The sequence below is a fragment of the Carcharodon carcharias genome, chromosome 10 (genome assembly GCF_017639515.1).
Source record: "Carcharodon carcharias isolate sCarCar2 chromosome 10, sCarCar2.pri, whole genome shotgun sequence".
Lineage (NCBI taxonomy): Eukaryota > Metazoa > Chordata > Chondrichthyes > Lamniformes > Lamnidae > Carcharodon > Carcharodon carcharias.
In genome coordinates this window covers 155,583,332-155,603,273 of record NC_054476.1, presented here as the reverse complement: position 1 = coordinate 155,603,273, position 19,942 = coordinate 155,583,332, and the positions used below count along the sequence as shown (strand labels likewise).

At 40.6% G+C, this 19,942-nt stretch overlaps 1 protein-coding gene across 1 annotated transcript in view; it reads right to left on the bottom strand.

Annotated features, from left to right (window-relative positions):
• Positions 1-17,343, bottom strand: part of LOC121283421 (spermatogenesis-associated protein 22) — a 97,185-nt gene extending 79,842 nt beyond the window's left edge. The window contains exons 1-6 of the mRNA XM_041197984.1: positions 17,103-17,343; positions 15,604-15,685; positions 12,816-12,947; positions 12,140-12,299; positions 6,506-6,607; positions 1,475-1,576 (exon numbers count right to left, since the gene is read on the bottom strand). Coding sequence (XP_041053918.1) covers positions 1,475-1,576; positions 6,506-6,607; positions 12,140-12,299; positions 12,816-12,947; positions 15,604-15,646 — 539 coding nt within the window. The 5' untranslated portion in view covers positions 15,647-15,685; positions 17,103-17,343. The remainder of the gene's footprint in view (positions 1-1,474; positions 1,577-6,505; positions 6,608-12,139; positions 12,300-12,815; positions 12,948-15,603; positions 15,686-17,102) is intronic.
• Positions 17,344-19,942: the final 2,599 nt, after the last annotated feature.

Here is a 19,942-nt window from a genome sequence, read left to right as displayed (position 1 = left end):
ATGGTGAGTTCCTGCAGAACTTGTGTGTAAACTTGCCTTCTGGTGAGCTAGCAAAGGAACCATCCTTTAACCCTGACTTGGCTGTAGCACACTCACGCCCAGATGACTAACCACGTGGTTGGTCCAGCTCTATAGTAACCTCCAACACACGTGCAATGCTAATATCTGAGCTGGTGGCTGGGAGTGTCAGATTAAGTGATGGCGCCTCTTAATCAATGCTGTCCTCTTGTTCTCTCTCTTTGGGCTAGGTGTCTGAAAGCAGGAAATCAGAAACATAGAAAATAGGAGCAGGAGTAGGCCATTCGGCCCTTCGAGTCTGCTCCGCCATTCATTATGATCATGGCTGATCATCCAACTCAATAGGCTGCTCCCGCTTTCTCCCCATATCCTTTGATCCCTTTCGCCCCAAGAGCTGTATATAACTCCTTCTCGAAAATATACAATGTTTTGGCCTCAACTACTTTCAGTGGTAGCGAATTCCACAGGCTCACCACTCTCTGGGTGAAGACATTTCTCCTCATCTCAGAAGGTCAGTGTGAGTGAAGAGGCGTGGAGTGGGAAGCAAAAGATACATGGTCACAGCATCTACAGCTTGTTCATCATGAGAGATCCCAGGCTGAGGGTGAGGTGAGAGTTAAGAAGGGTCTTAAGGAAGGAACAAATCGATAATCTCAGTGTTCTGAGCAACGCCAGATGTCGGGCTCTGTCGCAGCCAGCCCCTTAATGTTAAGAGTCATCTCTTCCCTTGGGCTAAGGAGATATAGATATCCGGATTTGCTGTCAGTTCTTCTCCCTTTTAATATTTGCCACCCTATCCTGCAAGAGATAGGGCAGAATGCTAGTGATTGTGCAGCACTGTATTGGGTAATGTGCCAGCCATAGCTGAATAGCTCGACGTAAGTGGAGGCAGTGGAAGGCAGACAGCACTGATAGGATGAAGTGGACTATCTGGGTTATATACACAAGTCCTGAATACCTGGCGGCGCTGGTAGGTGAGTGATGGGAGTGCAGTGCATTGAACAGCATGAGAGGCTGGTGTGGTTGGCAAGGGATGTCATGTGAAGATGCATACATTGGCCCTGAGCTCATTAGGCTTCTGGTGGTACTGCTTACACGTCTTCAGAGCCAGTTGCTGGGAATTGACCTCTTTGACCAATTCCCTTCTGAGGGAAAATGAGGGAAATTGAGAATGAATCGCAACCCCCTCACCCAAATACCAGGGTAAACTAATTTTTAGCCCATTGAGTTTAATCACTTCCCAGAAGAAATGCAGAGTAAGACCGGGAAAAAGCAGACATTTTTGGCTATCATTAAGGGTACCTCCAGTCGGTGGACTCTCCGAACATTACTTCTGTCAGGTGAAAAAGATCCGTAGTCTGTAAACTCTCTTTGCAGCTGAAAGATGACTAAATGTGAATGGAATCATAGGGAAGAAAAGTGACTAAAATATCAAAATATTATACAATCCACTTACTTGCAACCTCCTTTTTCACGTCGCCCTGCGGTGTTGGATCCACCAGAAAACTGCCTTCGTTCTTGACTTTGTTGCCATGGAGGTACTTGTTGCTGAAGCTGACTGGAAAATGGGCATTTTGTATAATTACGTCTGAAGTTATGATATTCTTCTATATCATCAGCTGAAATAGTCCTGCTATCACCATTTTATAAATCACATGATTGGCAAGATAGATTGGAGGAGTTAGGACTGTTTTCCTTACAGAAAAGAAGGCTGAGAGGAGATTTGATAGAAATAGTCAAAATCATGAGGGGTCTGGACATAGTAGATAGGGAGAAACCGTCCCCACTCATGAAAGGATCGAGAACGAGAGAGCACAGGTTTAAAATAATTAATAAAAGAAGCAATAGTGATATGAGGGAAAACTTTTTCATGCAATGAGTGGTTAGGGTCTGGAATGTTCTGCCAGAGTGTGGTGGAGACCAGTTCAATTGAAGCATTCAAAAGGCAATTAAACTGTGATTCAGTCTGCTGTCTGTCATTGTCTACTATTGTGCCCTCACCAGCAAAGAACTGAAAACTTGCAGAAGTACTTATGGTTGTGATTATCATATTTTCCAAGTCATCATTACATCTAATATTTCAGACATTATTGTTAAGCTTATTTTGCACTGTGTAACGTCATTTTAACTCATCAAGTCTGTTACTATTTTGTAACATATCTCAGGCTATGTGTTTTCTCAGATGTAAATATTGCAATGTAATCTAACTCTTAGAGCAGACAGTAGAGCAGAGAGTACAATTTTTCAGGGAAACTCTATGTTGCCATCATGTGATACTGATAGAAAGAATTTAACAACCTTTTACTGTTTACATCATGTAGCCTGCTCAATTGGCATTCATGTCAAGTCATATCATTCTAACAGTTTCCAATCCCATGGAGATACAAGTAGTTTTAATTACAGCTTACAAGAACAAAACAAAGTAAAAGTGGCAACTGGTGAGGATCATGTTATAGAGCTACCTGAGCTTTTGGGCTGAATGTTCCCAGCCCTAAAGCAGTAGGCTTGGAGGCAGGAAGGCCAGGAAAATAGAGGGGAGTTGATCAGGATGAGTCCCCAACGGATTCCCACCAACTGGGAACTTTTCCAGGGACAAACTGGGATTAGGAGCAGCTGCCTGCTCCACTGAAGCAGGGAGTCAAATTAACTTCATTAAGGTCCCAGTTATGGCAGCCTCAGTGGCATTTTGCCACCTGTGGAGCTGCCCCTGCCTCATGCAGAGGCCACAGTTCAATGGAGGTGGCCTCGCTGAGGCAAGCTGGGGGACCTTGGGAGCTTAAGGTTCAATGCCCCAGTGATGGTGCTGCAGGCAGGAGGACCAAACAATTTATCCAAAGGAGTTACCATTCTGCTCAGTGAGGCCCAACAGCTTTGTCCCTCGTAACATTTTGTCCCCATGCCTCCAATCATGTCTCCATGTTGAGACGCTCTCACTGTTCCCGACCTGCCTCAGCAGCACCCAACTGCTGGGCTGCTTAGGCTCCAGAGCTGCAGGCCTTCTGATTTGACCAGCAGCATCAAGAGCCCACCCGCGACCTGAATAGGCAAATGCTAAGGGGGCTAATTATGAGGCCACCTCCAATAAGACTGCACTGTCGTGCATGCTTTCAGCAAGTGCAGACTTGGGACCCCCATCTGGTCCCAAAGCCAGGGTCCCAAATCTCATAGGAAAATACAGCCCCTTGATCTTGACCCTTTGGTAATACACTCCAAACATACTCTAAAGGAACAAGAGCTAGGTTTGGCTCTATCACCAAATCAATTGAAACAATGTCATCCAAGAAGTAGTTATCTTTGAGTGGCATTCCACCTACCAGTCAAAAGATCCAGGGGCAAAGTTCAATAGCAGGAATCACTAAGTAGAATTAATCTACTTCTGTTGATTCCCATGCAGGCTGCATGTTAACTTTGTGCCACCTGATAATTAATATGATTGCAGCATGCAACACTATTGAATGGCTTCATGCCTCATCAGGCAGCCTGAAATCATAACAGGCTAGAGCCGGTTAACAAGCCTGCACTACTTAAATCCAGGCTACTGGAAGTATTGCTTCTACTGATTTTGACCTGAGAAGCGGAACATGGGAGAAAACAGCTCCAAGACTTTCCAATGCTGCATGGGCGTCCTTGGTCGAGGAGGTAGAGAGAAAGAAAGATGTGTTCTATTCACAGAGGACAAGGAGGCCCCCCCAGACAAACCCACAGAAGGCAGTGGAATCAGCTAACTGGTACAGTCAATGCAAGCAGTCAAGCCCAGAGGACCTGAACGGAGTGTCACAAGAAGTTCAATGAACTCACATTAGTGGTCTAGATCAGTGAATGCATCTTCAAATGCTATATCCCACCAACTGCACCAATAGCCTCAAGTACTGCTCAATGCACCACACTCCCATCATTCACCGATCAACAATTTTTAATATATTCTTTCATGGGATGTGGGCATTGCTAGCAAGGCCAGCATTTATTGCCTATTCCTACTTTCCCTTGAACTAACTGGCTTGCTTGGCAATTTCAAAGGATGTTAAAAGTCAACCACACTGCTGTGGATCTAAAGTCACATGTAGGCCAAATCAAGTAAAAATGACAGGTTTCCTTCCCTAAAGGACATTAGCAAACCAGATGGTTTTTTTCTATTAATCACAACTCATGCCTAACATTCAAAGTTTCACCTCACCCTCAAACAGCACACTTCTGCAAACCTCACAACCACATGACACAGTTTGCACTCTGCCAGGTAAGAAAACCACATCAGCCAAACAAATTCGTCTTCTTGCCAATTATATCTTGCCACTATGCAAATTTAAGTCAAAATTTGGCAGCCAGGTCACAGCACTGTGTATTGTCGGGTGGATTGCTTTGATTGCTGTGCCAAATTTTTGTAGACCATATTCATTTACAATCTGGTGAACAGTCTGACTAGGTGACCATAGTCACATGCTGGGCTTGAAATTCCCATTTGTGGAGGAGTTGTGATGTCCTTACAAGTGCAGATCCTGCTGAATGTAGTTCACAGGGAGTGTGAACTGTTTTTGAGGGAGTTCGAACACTGGAGGGCCTACAGTTGGAACACTCATTAGATCTTTGTTGATGATATTAGTGTCGGCCCAGTGGTTTTGCCATTTGTCAAAACCTGCAACACCCAAGGCATTCACAGAGCTCCAGAAAGGTTTGTGTGATTTGAGTTGCATATTCAGTAGGTTCTGAAGATCTTCATGGATTACCAATACTGGGTTGGTTGCACTACACTCACTGAAACACCTCCTTCCCTCTTGCACAGCAAAGTGCATACAACTGGAAGCAGCAGGTGCTAACTGGCTAGAGATAGGGCGTAGCTTCATATCCCTCTGCCCATTGGGGAGACGATGCTTCCCATCATTAGAGGGCAATTGCTGAGGCTGTGCCCAAAGGCAGGATTAAAACCACAGAAGATGGTGGCATCACCTAATCCTTCTTCTCACATCCCTTTTCTCAATTCCTTCTGATTCAGAAGCTTCAAATACTGCAAGACCCTTTTACTTTCCCACCGTTGTCCCCGTTGACTTCACCACAACCTTAACCTAGCGCCTTTTTCTTTTCATATATCCATGAAACCTGGCCAGGTACTGGTGGGAAAAGTAAAGGTGGAAAAGCAAAGAGGAGTAAGAAGATAATGAGGATAAAGAACCATCATTATTTCATCTCACACTCATAGCCATCAGCTCAGACCCTGACACTGTACTTGATTTAGTGGATAGCTTACAAACAGTATGCACATGTGGTAAGACACCAGGCACAAGTGGCCTGTAGCCAGGGCATGGAGCAAGAGTAGCACATTTGCCAGCTCCCAAAAGCACAATGACACACACAGGTTCTGCTGTGGAGACTTCAGATGAGAACTCCAATGGGGCAGGCTACAGAAGAGGGCTGATGGGTGTGCACAATGAAATGCTTGGTGCATTGGCAGGTCTGCCAGAAAGCTGGTATGCAATGTCAAGGAGCATAGAGAAGTCCAGCAACAACTTTGCACACAGCTTTGTGCAAAGCTTAGAGCCCATCTTTTTCAGCATGAAAGCAGTGGCCAACTCCCTTAGCATATGTGTGGATGCAGCATCTGATGGCCAATGTCTCAGTTTCCATTGCAGTACCAGTGGAAGTCGCTCAATGGCTGCAGTGGGTGCTCAGACTTCTGTCATGCCAAAATCAGCTTGCTATTCCCATACAAGCTCACATTGATGCCATCATGCCTGTAGATATTAGTATTCAAAGGGACCTGCAGGGCGTCATAGATTACCACGATGCTGAGGCGCACCCCTGGGGACTGGAAGTAGATCTGTGGAGCACAAACCTGCTGCCCTCTCTCACGGTGACAACATTCATCCTCCAATTGCTGAGCCATTCCAGGGTCCTTGCTGTTGCCTGTCAGCCCAGACTGCTGCCACCTTTGCTGAAATGGTGCAGTATGAAGCTTGGCCTTCTAAGATTACAGCTGCTTGAAGTTGACCTCCAAGGCCACCTGACCGTCTTCCACACTGAAGGTCAGTAGTCATCCACAGTGAAGATCAGTAGTCTTCCACCAGTCATGCTGCAAACTACGGTAGCACTGCACAGGTGTCACCTTCACAAACAATGGTGATGCTGACTTCCCTCTGCTTTGACGTTGCAGCAGGTGGCAGATTTCAAAGAGGACATCTTCACTAAAGCACAGACATATAAAACATCGTCCCTCACTGAAATTCAGGTAGGAGAACTACTCTCTGAACATCCTGGACTCCTGTTGAGAGCCCTTCTACCCCTCTTGCTCCTCCTTCTTGGTTGAAAAACAAACTCCAAAGGTTAACAGAAAACAATCGAGTCCATTTCCATTTTTTGGGCCCATCTTTTAACCAAATGATAGTGTTATGCATCTATAAAGAAGATGTACATATTCAATATTAGGAATTTACATTTTCACAGAAAACTTATTAGTGTTTAATACTCAAATGTTTTCATGAACATTTAACTCACTTACTTCCAGCTGTTTTTACTGTTTTGCCCCATGATGTTAGATCCATGAGAAAACTTCCTATTTTCTTGAACTTGTTGATGCTGACGTACTTGTTGCTGAAGCTGGCTAAAAAGTAGCATGAGTAATTAACATTCAAGTATGGGAAATGTAGAAGACAGAAAAGGTTCACATAGCCATTCATCTTATTTCCTAATATCAGTCAATTGTTAACGTTTCAAATGTTAGGCATACAGTAAATTAAATAATTGCACTAATTTGTAAAAAATAAATGCCAGCTCTAATATTTTCCATGTCCAAGTTTCTTATTCAAACTGTGTTAATACCTATGGAACATAAAGACATTCAAGCTAACATCTAATATAATCTTATTAGGTGCATACATTTTTATAGATTCTAATTAAAATAACCTGCATTTTCTGCCTGCGTTATAACCAGTTTGTTGACCCGTCTATAGCTGCCTCTCAAATTACTTAGATCTATGTTTGCTAGTAAATAATATTGAAAGGCCTGAACAATTATGATTTGTACAACTTTGCATGTTGCCACACAGCATTCAAAATATGATGGCATTTGTAAGAAAGTATGTAGTAAACAACAAATATTATGCAGATTACACTGGCACATAACATCCTCCACAACTACTAGAATTACATCAGCAAGTCAAGGTTTGATCTGCATTTGCTTCACATCACAATCAGGTACATACTGTTGAGAAATTTTCTTCTGTTTGCACTGGGGGAACACTGCAAAAAATTAATGAACCTCACCATCAAAGTCAAATTGGAAGGCAAAGTTGCCATGCCCATTGTAAAAATATGACATAAGAGAATGACAAAGAGAAAACAAACAAAAAAGAATGGTGAGATAGACAAAAAAACTGGAAAGTGCAGAAGAACGGCAGCACAGAACTCCAAAAAATAAATGGTTTAAAAAGTTTTTTTAAATTACCACAGAAATAAACAAAACTCTTCATCATTAGTTCTCATGAATGATGCTAATTTCCAGAACTTTCTATTTCTAGGTCAAATTTCCAGTGCAATTTTTCTTTCTATTCCTGCAATCTAATTGGAAAAATAAACTTACTGGGTTTCGCAATGCATCCCACTTGGCTAACTTTAGTATTTGTATGTTTTTTCCACAGCATATTTATATAACCCTGACTGTTATTTTGTTTTATCTGTTCAGGTGTAGCCAGGCCAATGGACTCAAAGGCAGGCAATATTTTGCAAATTTTTGAATAGCTCAATAGTTGGTGCAAAAGTTTATTTTGCTGGATCTATCCTATATTGTATACCTTGAGTAAAACCCCAAAAAAGAGATCTATAGAGAGAAACACTGTGAACAAAACTGAGAACTGTGCAAGACAGATAAATTAACAAAAGAGGGATACTTCAGAACTAATTCAGTAAAGTACAATATGTAAATGCACCTGTGCATTCCAGAAGCATGTCTCATTCAATTGGCTTATTAAGAAACAATCAACAATTAAGAAAAATACTTAATTGAATGGGAGGCCAATATCAGTGGGTTGAAAACAAACCTCTCCCAGATAGAATGAAAGACTGGTAAGCAAATCTGTAATGTAACGAGGGACTACCTTTAAAGAGGAGATAGTTTGGGTACATTCCCAACATGGGGAAGGGTAGGAAAAACAAAGCTAGAGGTCTTTGGATGATCAAAGTGAGAGAGAGCAAGAAGCAGCAGAAAAAGGATGTGTATGACAGATGTCAGATTGATAATATGTGAGAACCAGGCTTAAAATAGAAAGTTTGGAGAGGAAGTGAAAGAAGCAAAGAGAAAGTATGAGCAGAGAATAGCAACTAACATAAATGGGAATCCAAAAATATTCTACAGGCATATAAATATTTAAAAAGCAGTAAGAGGAGGGTTGGAGCCACTTAGACACCAAAAAGGAGATCTACGTATGAAGACAAAGTATAGTTAAGGTGCTAACTGAGTACTTAGCAACTGTCTTTACCAAAGAAGATGCTGAAATCATGGAGAATGAGGAGGTAGTTGAGATGCTTGATGGGCTTAAAACTGATAAAGTAGAGGTATTACTAAGGCTGACTATACTTAAAGTTGATTAGTCACTATGACTGGATAGGATACATTTGAGGATGCTGAAGGAAGCAAGGGTGGAAATTGTGGAGTTATGAACCCTAACCTTCCAATGGTACTTGGATACAAGGGTGCTGCCAGAGGACTGGAGAATTGCAAATGTTACACCCTTGTTTTAAAAAAAAGGATGTAAAGGTAAACCTAGCAACAACAGACCAGTCAGTTTGACCTTGGCGATGGGCAAGTTTTAAGAAATGATAATCTGGGACAAAATTAACAATCACTTGGATAAGTGTAGATTAATTAAGGAAAATCAGTGTGGGTTTGTTCAAGGCAAATCATGTTTAACCAATTTGATAGAGTTTCTTGATGAGATAAGAAGGTAATGTGGACTTCCAAAAGGCATTCATGAGGTGTCACATAATAAGCTTGCCAGCAAAGTTGAAACCAAAGTAATAAAAGGGAAGTGGCAGCATGAATATGATGATAAATGAGTGACAAAAAACGTACTGTGGTGGTGAACAGTTGTTTTTCTGTCTAGAGGAAGGTATACAGTGCGGTTCCCTAGGGGTTGGTACTAAGACCACTGCTTTTCCTGATATTTATTAATAACTTAGACTTGGAAGTACAGATCAATTTCAAAACTTTCAGCTGACATAGCTTGGAAGTATTGTAAGCTGTGAGGAGGACAGTAATTGACTTCAAGAGGACAGAGGCAAACTGGTGAAATGGGTGGACAAGTGGCAGATGAAATTTAATATAGAGACCTGTGAATTGATGCATTTTGGTAAGAAGAATGAAGAGACGAAATATAGAACAAAGAATTCTTCTAAAGGAGCTGCAAGAACAGAGTAACCTAAGGTATCTGCACAAATCACTGGTGGCAGGGCAGGTTGAGAAAGTGATTAAAAGGTGTTTGGGATCCTGGCTTTATAAAGGCATAGAGTACAAAAGCATGGAAGTTATGATGAACCTTTACAAAACATTGTTTCTGCTTTAATTGGAATATTGTGTCCAATTATAGCCACCCACTTTAGGAATGATATGGAGAGGGTGTAGAAAAGATTTACAAGAATGTTTGCAGGGATGAGGAACTTCAGCTACAAGGATAGACTGGAGAAATTGAGTTGTTCTGCTTAGAGAAATTTGAGAGATTTAATTGAGGTATTCAAAATCATAAGGGATTGAACCAAACAGAAAGAAATTGTACTCACTGACACAATCAAGAATCAGAGGATGCAGATTTAAATTGATGGGCAAAAGAATCAAAGACAACATAGGGGAGGTCTGATAGAGGTACATAAATAATGAAATGGTTGGTTTCTGCACCTATTGATAGGTTATTTCAGTGTTACAGATTGGGGAGGACCAGGGAATATGGATTTAAACTATGCAAGAGTATGAATAAACTGCATGTTAATTTAAGGTGTTAACAAAATTACATTTTTCTTTCAAAAGTATTAACAAAATTTTCACAGATAAAGTCTTTAATAAAAACAGCAGCAATGCTCTAAGTATTGTAATAAAAACATAAAACTTGTTTGTCTTTAAGAGTTCCATCATTTATTTCAAATAACCACTAAAAGGACAAAAATGGGGAAAATCATAGAATTCTGCTGGGCACTCATTTTAATCATATCTAGGATTTTAATGAAATTTGGACACAAATAGGCACAAGCACTCTTTCACACACAGAATTACAGCTCATCAAAAGCTGATTTTGAGGGCCTGAGAGGAGAGCTTGGGGAAAATAAAATTAGCAACTATATTGGCAAACAATGATGAAGGGCAACAATTAGAAACATTTTAAAATGATGTTCAGAGTGCAGCAAAAATATATTCCACCAAAAGGAAAGAATAAGAGAAACACTAGTGGGATTTGATGGATGATTAAAGACACAAAGGAACAATTGAAAGTTAGCTAAGATTAAGAACATGGACAGCAGAGGGTGCATGGTAAGAGAGAATACAAAGGCCAGAATTTTATGCTGCCCCCTGGCAGGTTCTGAGGCAGGTAGAGTGCGTGAAATTGCATGGATGGGATTCTCTCAGGGATCCTGTCACCCTGACCTGGTCTCGATTTTTGGCCGGGGTACACAGGGCCACTTAAGGGCCTTTTCTTGCCCAGCCTCCATTTTTAAGCTAGCAGGCAGATATAGATCAGCAGGGGTGGGGGGAGGGGCAGGAGTGAGCCTGAAATTGAACAAAGTTTGATCTTGGGTGGTGGGGGTGCAGCTCCATCAGAAGCCCCCTTCTGACTGGGGGAGCCCTCCCTTTAGGGACCGGTGACCTCCCTCCTTGCCGACCTATCATCTGAGGTCCCAATCACCGCACCCCCCACCCCTCACAACCACCCAGGCCTTCCCTATCCCCATACCACTTACCTCTGCTCCAGTCCCAGGCAGCTAGCTGCAGCGCCTCTTCTGGCTACTGCAGCACTGTTCCCAGAATGACTGGAGAGCTGCCGGCCAATCAAGTTGGCTGGCAGCTCTCCAAGGTGGGTGATGGGTGGAAGTCCTGCCTTCTGCCAATCAGAGCTCAATAGAGTATGAAATGGCATCGGGCTGCTGGAGTCAGCAGTCCATGCAATTTCACATTCCCCACTGAGCCCCTCCCTCTGGAAAATTTTGGCCAGAGATTAGGAGAGAAGTCAAAAAACAATTAGGAAGGTAAAGATGAGCTATGAAATTAAATTATCGAGGAATATAAAACATAATAGTGAAATATTTTACAGGCACATCAATAGGAAAGGGAGAAGGGGGTAGCTGGTTATGATGGTAGATTTAGATGAGGAAAAATGGGAGGAGGCTGAAATGGAACATAATTACCAGCATGGACTGGTTTGGCTAAATGGCTTGTTTGTGCCTCATATCCTATGTAATCCTATCCAGAAAAGCTGGACATTGAGTAGAAGCTTTGGAGAAGGGCAGTGTGGTGGTCCATGTGGAAGGCTGCAGAGAGAACAAACATGGGAGGGAATTGTGTATTCTGTTATTGTCATAGAGAATGTCATTCATGACTTTGGTTAAGGTAGTCTTAGTGCTTTGGGAAGGGCAGAATCAGGATCAGGGGTTCAAACCTGGCAAGTCCCCAATTTCAGCTATGCCATGAAGAGGGAAATAGCAGTTACAGGCTCCAGAGGAAGAGAAAATAGATAGGTGAATCATCCCAATATACTCGCTGAATCACTCCATCACATTCTCATTCATCTGCCAGTAAGCGATTTTGAAAGAACATTCAAGTTTTCAATATACACTAATACTCTCTGTCCCTAAGACTGATCCAATAATATTTTTGTGTGCTAGAGAAAAAGCTGTGATGGTCCTAATAACACATTGAGTAATTCCAAGCTTATCTGCCTATGTTCCCAGATGCTATCTGCAATCGAATTATTCTAATACTACTTGTTCTGACTGAAAGCAGAAATAAATCAAAAGATTCTGAAGATGATTATAATTCTTTACAAAGGCTCTCAAAATACTTTTCTTCAGGAATTTGGCTTAAATAGATTTTATATTCAAAACAATTAAAACACAAAGCCCCAAAATTAACATCAATCAGTATTATATAACCTACCCAGTATTTGTAGATATTGCCAAATTTGGCACTGGTGCAATCCCACTACACGCATTATCCATGTTACTCCTTATATTGGAATATTGAAACTGGGCCCTGTAATTGTTTTGAACTGTTGTCTGATTGCCAGATGCGCTGCTGTGTGTTAATCCTTTGTTGCCTTAAAATTTAAATAAACACATGAAACTTTTCCTTCAAATGTAAAAATGACAGAACATGTCTACAGTACTATTCAATTAGAATGGTATTGCAGTGATATGTTAAATGGTGGTCAACACTGAAATGTTTGTCAACACAATAGAGATTTACAAACTATAAACCATTAAGTCATGGCATTGTGGAAATGTGTCCCTGATTCTTAAGGTGAGTTCTCACTCTTAGCCATTAAAGGAACCTTTACATTTTCCCACTGGATAGGAGGGAAATAGATTAAGCGCTGCAAACACATTCACAGTATCTTTACATTTCTCCTCGAGCTGAACTCTCAGAAGTTGTGATAGAGGCCTGTAAACCAGCATGATATTGTTCAGTTACTATCCTATATGAAGAAGTTTCCATTAGTGCAAGAATATAAAAAAGGGAAATGGTGAAAAAGACCTCATGAAAATGGAGCATGAAAAGAGGAAAAATACAGTACCAAAATGGTAAAAGAGTGGCGGTGAATTATCTTGATTACCTGCTGGCAGTGAATCAAAGCTCTCTGGTGTAGGAAAAAGGTTATTTGAGCCTGACTCATGTTCCATAGGATTTGAAGTCAATGGCATTCGGGTTCTTTTCTTTTGATTAAACAGTAATACAGGAAGGCATCCTGAAAAATACAATTTGAAGCAGATAATGGCATCTTCATAATCAAAAGTACCAGAAAAAATATCAGTCTGTTGAATTTAAGGCAAATATCGTGTAGAACCTTTCAACCATAGCCAACAGCTTTGAAAAAGATCTTACTAAACAAAATGAATAGAACGAAGATCATTCAAAAGAAACGTATTAACAATCCCAAAGACAGTTATTTTAATAGCTAACACAAAGTACTTTGAGCAAATTTACTATTTTATTTAATTTTCTTCGATGGTGACAATTTTTAGGAATTAATTTCTACACAAATTGTAAAAAGTAGTTGAAAGTTCTATATCTATGTCTAAGTCCGCTTCTCTTTTTAATCCAGATCAGAGTTAAGCTAACATTTCCAGGCATTGGAAATGCTGATATTAAAAAGATTTTTCTGTTAGCATTTCTATGTACTTGATGTGATTAAAGGGGAACTCCAGGTTTCAAATAAAATAACATATGGAACATTTCACTGATACAAATACCTTCTACAATATAGTATTTACAGCCATTTGGCCCAAAAGGTCCATGTCAGTGTTAATGCTCCACACAGGTCTCCTCCTACCATTTTATATAACCTCAAAAACTATACTTTGATGCCTTTATCCCTCATGTTAATCTAGCTTCCCCTTAAATACATCTTTGCCTGTTACCTGAACTACTACTCCTAGTGGCATGTTCTACATTCTAATCATACTCTGGGTAAAGAAGTTTCTCCTGATTCCATGTTGGATTTATTAGTGACTATGTTATATTCATGGCCTCTGTTTCTGATCTCTCCCACAAGTGATAATATCTTCTCCACATCTACCACTAGAAAACCTTTTCATAATCTTAAAGATTTCTCAGGTAATCTCTCAGCCTTCTCTTTTTAGAACCAGTTCAATCTTTCCCAATAAGATGAGTCTCTATGGTCATAGTAAATCCGATTTGCAATCTCTATATCTGTTTTATAATATGGAAACCAGAACTGTTCACAAGGTAAAGTTCTGCTTACCAATCCTATCCCTCTAGAAACGAAGCCCGGTGCTATGTATGCTTTTTTTAATGACCTTATCAGCCTGTATTCTAGCACTAATTCATCTTTAACTCAGTGGTAGTACTTTTACCTGAGTCAGAAGGTTGTGGGTTCAAGCCCCAATCCAGAGATTTGAGGACAAAATTGCAACTGGCACTTCAGTGTAGTCAGTGTACACATGCATCAGGTACTGCTGGTGTGCTGTATTGTCAGAAATGCCAGTTTTGAAATGAGATGTTAAACCAAGTCCCCATTTGTCCTCAGGTGGACCTTAAAGGTCTCACAACATGGTTGAAGAAGAGCGGGGACGTTTTCCAATATCCTGGCCAACATTTCTGTCAACCAATGCCACCAAAAACAGTGTGGTCATTTATTTCATTGTGCTCTGTGGGAGCTTGCTGTGCACAAGTTTGGGTGTTACGTTTCGTACATCATAATGACCATGCATCAAAAACACTTCATTAGCTGTAAAGTGCTTTGGAACACATGGTTATGAAAGGAGCTATGTAAAGTCTTCTTAAATGCATTTTCATCATTTTATTTACACAGCAAGGAACATACTTCAGAGTGAATGTTTGCTACTGGTTGCTGCAGGTACTTAGCAATCCAGTTTTACCCTTTATTGTGCTGCTGCTGGTTTCTGGTACAAATTGGCATATTTGAAAACGGCATTCACATGGCAGACCACTCAGCTGCGACACAGACATCCAATTAGGGCACAACATAGACAATTCCAGTTAAGTCAACCATGGAAATTCCACCCCTAACATCTAGGACTGTTGTAATTGCTGTCCTACATACTGGTTACGCAGCACCATGACAATGTCATACTCACAGGATCATAGCTATCAGCCAACATACCAACTGTTTTAGATACATAATCTTGCCTTTTACAAATTAGGATAAGGTACCTTGGGAGTGAATTAATATTTACAGGACTCTCTGAAATGTCTTAATATTTGCAACGGATCCCACACAGAAAAGTTTGTAAACTATTGCTTTAAATAACAGAATTAAAAATAATTGTATAAATTGACCACAGGTTGGTTGGTTGATTGTTGTATTGTTTATAAATTTAGTTAAAGAACATGTAACCCTGACTTTAAAGCTAAGATTAGAATGGTCTTAAACCTTGCAAAAAGAATAACACATGCATATAAATATATCGTGGCTAGGTATAGGTGGAAAAACACAATTAATAATAATAATAGTGAAGTCTCCAATATACTGTGTCAAAGAGTGCTGGGATGTTGCTTTCCCACTGTGGCTGCCACATGGCTGGTTGCCAATTTTGCCCATTATATTAAGGATCACAAGTGTCAATGATGAGCATTTCTCCACAGGAGTGCAGGGAAAACCAACAGGGCATTACCAAGAAAATCTCTCAACTTTCCCATTGCTAGCTAACGAGGATCACTGGCAAATTCCCTATAGCAGATAACTTCCCTGCCTACTCTTGTACTAAGTGATTAGTCTGGAAGGCCTAAAAATGAAGGCAGGAAATTAAAACATATGGGGGGGAAATTAGTAAATAAATGAAAAATTTCATTATACAAATTAACAGAATGCATCAAGTATGATAACTCTCCAAAAAAAACACTCCCTCTAGGCAAAGTACCTGCTGTAGCCCGTGTTGAATTTTCTGCAATATTCCTCTTCATTGTTAAATTCCTGTATCACTTCAGTAATATATTAGCAACCTAATATGATAACATTTAAAGGGGGAAATAGTAACATTAAGGTTGTGTATATTAACTTTGAATTGGTTAAGTTACAAATAAAAATATTTATGTGCATTCATTTTAATACAGTTAACTCTCTGGTTATTACTAACCTGTAAAAAAAAATGTGGTCAATGGAGCACCATTTGAGTCACAAAGTTTTGCAGGAATTGTTTGTAACTTGGAACAAAAATATTCAAGCGTATCAAAATTACTTCTTTATATATGTTACCTGTATAATAATAATAATATTAATCATTAATAGTGATGCATCATCTTAACCTAAAACAAATAGTTTTAATCTACATGTTGCCCTTAGGAAAACCTCGCCTATTAAAATAACAGTGGAGAGGTATACAATAACTCCTGCCACCTAAGCATTTTGTAACCAGTTAAAGTTTCGGGGCTATTTGTCACACCATTTCACCCATTATTGCTGGGATCAGATTGACGCAAGACAAGTAAACCACACTGTCAACACATATCTTCTGCTCACTTAACACATTTCAGTGCTTCTCCACGATATGTGAAATCTAAGGTCCAGATCACACAGTCATCTATGAAACCAACTGAGATAATGAATAACCCTTCAACATCAGAGGTTACATAATGAAACATTTGTCATATTTTTCCATTTAAAGTCCACATTCTATCTAGAGTAGTTGTACTTCAGGCAAGCACTAACACAAAATTAATGAGGGAACTAAATTCTACCTGATGTTGCAGTAGCTTTTGGAATATCAGATATTTCAGTTACACATGAAGTGCAGAAGGCTATCTGCTCCATCACCACAATTTTGGGTAGCTCACCCTCAACTTGAACTCAAAGGTTAATTTTTCATAATCAGGCACAGATCACTTAATCTGCTCCATCACAGATTCCTAGAACATGAAATCGTGCCCCTAAAGTGGCACCTCCTGACTTCTTAATCCTTGCTGCACTCCGAAGAGCCAGCTTTCGTAGCAGAGGTTAGAGGCCAGGCTGTCATCTTGGCAAGGGACAACAGGTAGTGTGAAAAACCCAATAGATGGAAGAAAACCTATTAACACAAATAAAATACAGGCACTTTTCTGTGTATTCCCATTAACTGGTGTTTCGTGCCCCTCAATGTCTACTTTTGGTCCCTTAACAACTTAGGATCGTTGGGGGGGCAGGAGAATGGGCTTTAGAGGGAGGAATTTAATGGTGAAGTCAATTAATGCACTGTGAAAACGGAGACAAAATCTAGCTAAGCCCATTATGGAGCAAGCCTGGAATCAGTCATGCGAGAAACTGAGTTAAAAACAGAAAATGCTGGAAATGTTCAGCAGGTCAGGAAGCATCTGTGGAGAGGAAAAAGAAGAGTTAACGTTTCAGGTAGATGGCCTTTAGCCAGTTTGGGCCAGTCTCTAGTACCTGTTGAGCCACGGGACCAAACCGCCAAGGATAGAAACAGCGGGCCGACCTGGTCTTGGCCTCTTACACGGATAGCCTAGAATCAAACAGAACCATTTATAAGCCTTTAATTGCGGCCTTTCTTCGTTCTAACGATTAATAAAATGTTAAGGGGTGATGGTTTATTCTTTTATATACTAGAGGCTGCTGAGGTGAATCAGGCGCTTCGACTTTTCCTCACAAAACATAACAAAACATGGCGCCCGACTCACAAGTGCGAGGCAAACGCGCGGAGGTGGGGGAACCCGCCGTTCCCGATTACGTGATGACGTTTGAACGCAGGCGTGCGTACGGATGACGTCCGCCAGCATGACGTCAGTCATCAGCTGTAACCAGGTTATTTGAGGTGATGGAGGTGGGAAGATTCTTAGCTTCCACCTTGATCTTCTCCTGCTGGCCACTTCTTTTTATAGCAGGCTTAGCAATTTCTGAGCGAATTAGTTTTAAAGCTTGACAATCAACTTGATCATCGAATAGAATAACAGGGGAAAAAGCTCTAAACCTGAATTCAAAACCCGAAAATATTCTGGAAGTGCTCAAAAAAAGGTGGGGGCAGCAGCTGTAGACATAAGATGAGATTTCTGATGTAATTCTTCCTGCTGTGTACTTTGCAAAGAAAAAATATTTTTAATCAGGTGATGTGACAGGTTGGTGCTGCCACGTGTTGTCATGTCACGCATTGTATTGGGTGAGTGTTTAAACTTGTGATTTCCCACGTTGTGAATCCCCAATCTCCAGCACTGCTGAGGAGGGGGTCAGGTATACTTCCATGCAGCAAAGTAAACAGAAAACATGAAGGTTACAGCAGCCTTGGTTGTGGCGAAACTTGGTTTGCGGAGGGCGGGTGGTTATTTAAATATAGATTTTAAAGGGCGTCAGTTGGTACGCAGCCCTTTCATCTCTGGAAACTTGGGCCAAAACCATTTGGCTGAAAGCTTGATAGAAGTCGTATACAAAGTGTTAGTTTCTAATATATTTTTTGCCTACAACATAAAGGTGCCTAAGACATTGACACAAAGTGTGGATGTTACTCAGATATGTGCAATAGTAATTATGCTTTTTTTTTATTTTGCAGTTATGGGGTCTTGATGGGGCAGAGCAGAACAAGCTTTTCTTTGCAGTTGTCTGTTCCATTCTTCATCTTGGATTGCTTGAGAGTGATGATTGTTGTCTAAAGTTTAATGTTTCCAACATTCCCCAACACTAACCTTGATGAGTACCATTTTTAAAAAAAATCACAATTATTCAACAGCGTGCAGCTTCAGCACGTCTAGACCAGTAAAAATGTTTAATTCAATTGCCTGTCAGCGTTGATATAAATCAGAACAAATGTCAAGGTTCCAGATGGCTGGACTGGAGATGAGTATTCTGTTAACCCTTTAAATAGTTATGTGCATTCTACTAAGTCACTTACGTGTCAGGGGAAATCACACAGCGATAAAAAAACATGGAACAAATATTTCCAACCTTTTGTTAGTAACATTCTTTTAGAATATATCACTAAATGCACTCATAAACTGAGGAAAGCAGTATAATGCATAAAGGTGTTATCATAATGACCACAAGATGGAAGCAAAAAACATACCTCATTATTTGAATAATGCTTGGCATCTAATTTAATATTTGAAATTGCTAACATTGGGGATAGAATCTGTTACAGTAGGAAGCCATTCAATGCAACAGCCTCACAAATATCATTGCCAAGAAAGACATCGTTTAAAATTGCTACCAGTGTTAAACTAATCTTCTTAGGTTTTTGGCTTCAATGTAAAAGACAGGAACAGCCTGTGCAGTGAAGTAGTAGCCAGATTAAAATAAATCATGTTAAGACCCTAATTAATACCAAAGAGTACAGAATGACTCCATGGAAAATCCCATTATCTGAACATCATTTTTCTTTCGCAGGATGTGGTATCACTGGTTAGGCCAGCAGTTATTGCCCATCCCTAATTGCCTTTGAGAAGGTGCTGGTGAGCTGCCTTCTTAAATCGCTGCATTCCTTGTGGTATAGGTACACCCACAGTAATGTTAAGAATGGTAAAAAAAACACTTAACTTGACTTTTTTTATTCATTCATGTGATCCGGGCATCACTGACAAAGCCAGCATTTATTGCCAATCTCTAATTGCCCTTGAGAAGGTGGTGGTGAGCTGCCTTCTTGAACCGCTGCAGTCCACGTAGTGAAGACACACCCACAGTGCTAATAAGGAGTTCCAGGATTTTGACCCAGTGACAGTGAATGGCAATATATTTCCAAGTCAGGATGGTGAATGGCTTGGAGGGGAACTTCCAGGTCATGTTGCTCCCATGTGTCTGCTACCCTTATCCTTGTAGATGGTAGCTATCGTGGGTTTGGAAGGTGCTGTCTAAAGAGCCTTGGTGAATTCTTGCAGTGCATCTTGTAGATGGTACACACTACTGCTTCTGTGTGTTAAAAGTGGAGGGAGTGAATGTTTGTTTGTTGATGGGGTGTGAATCAAGTGGGCTGCTTTGTCCTGGACAGTGTCAAGCTTCTTGAGTGTTGTGGGAGCTGCACTCATCAGGCAAGTGGAGAGTATTCCATCACACTTCTGATTTATGCCTTGTAGATGGTGGACAGGTTTTGGGGAGTCAGGAGGTGAGTTAGTTGCTACAGTATTCCTAGCCTCTGACCATCTCTTGTAGCCACAGAATTTATATGGCTAGTTTGGTTGAGTTTCTGGTCAATAGTAATCCCCAGGATGTTAATAGGGGCGGATTCAATGATAGTAATGTCATTAAATGTCAAGGGATGATTGTTAGATTCTCTCTTGTTCGAAATG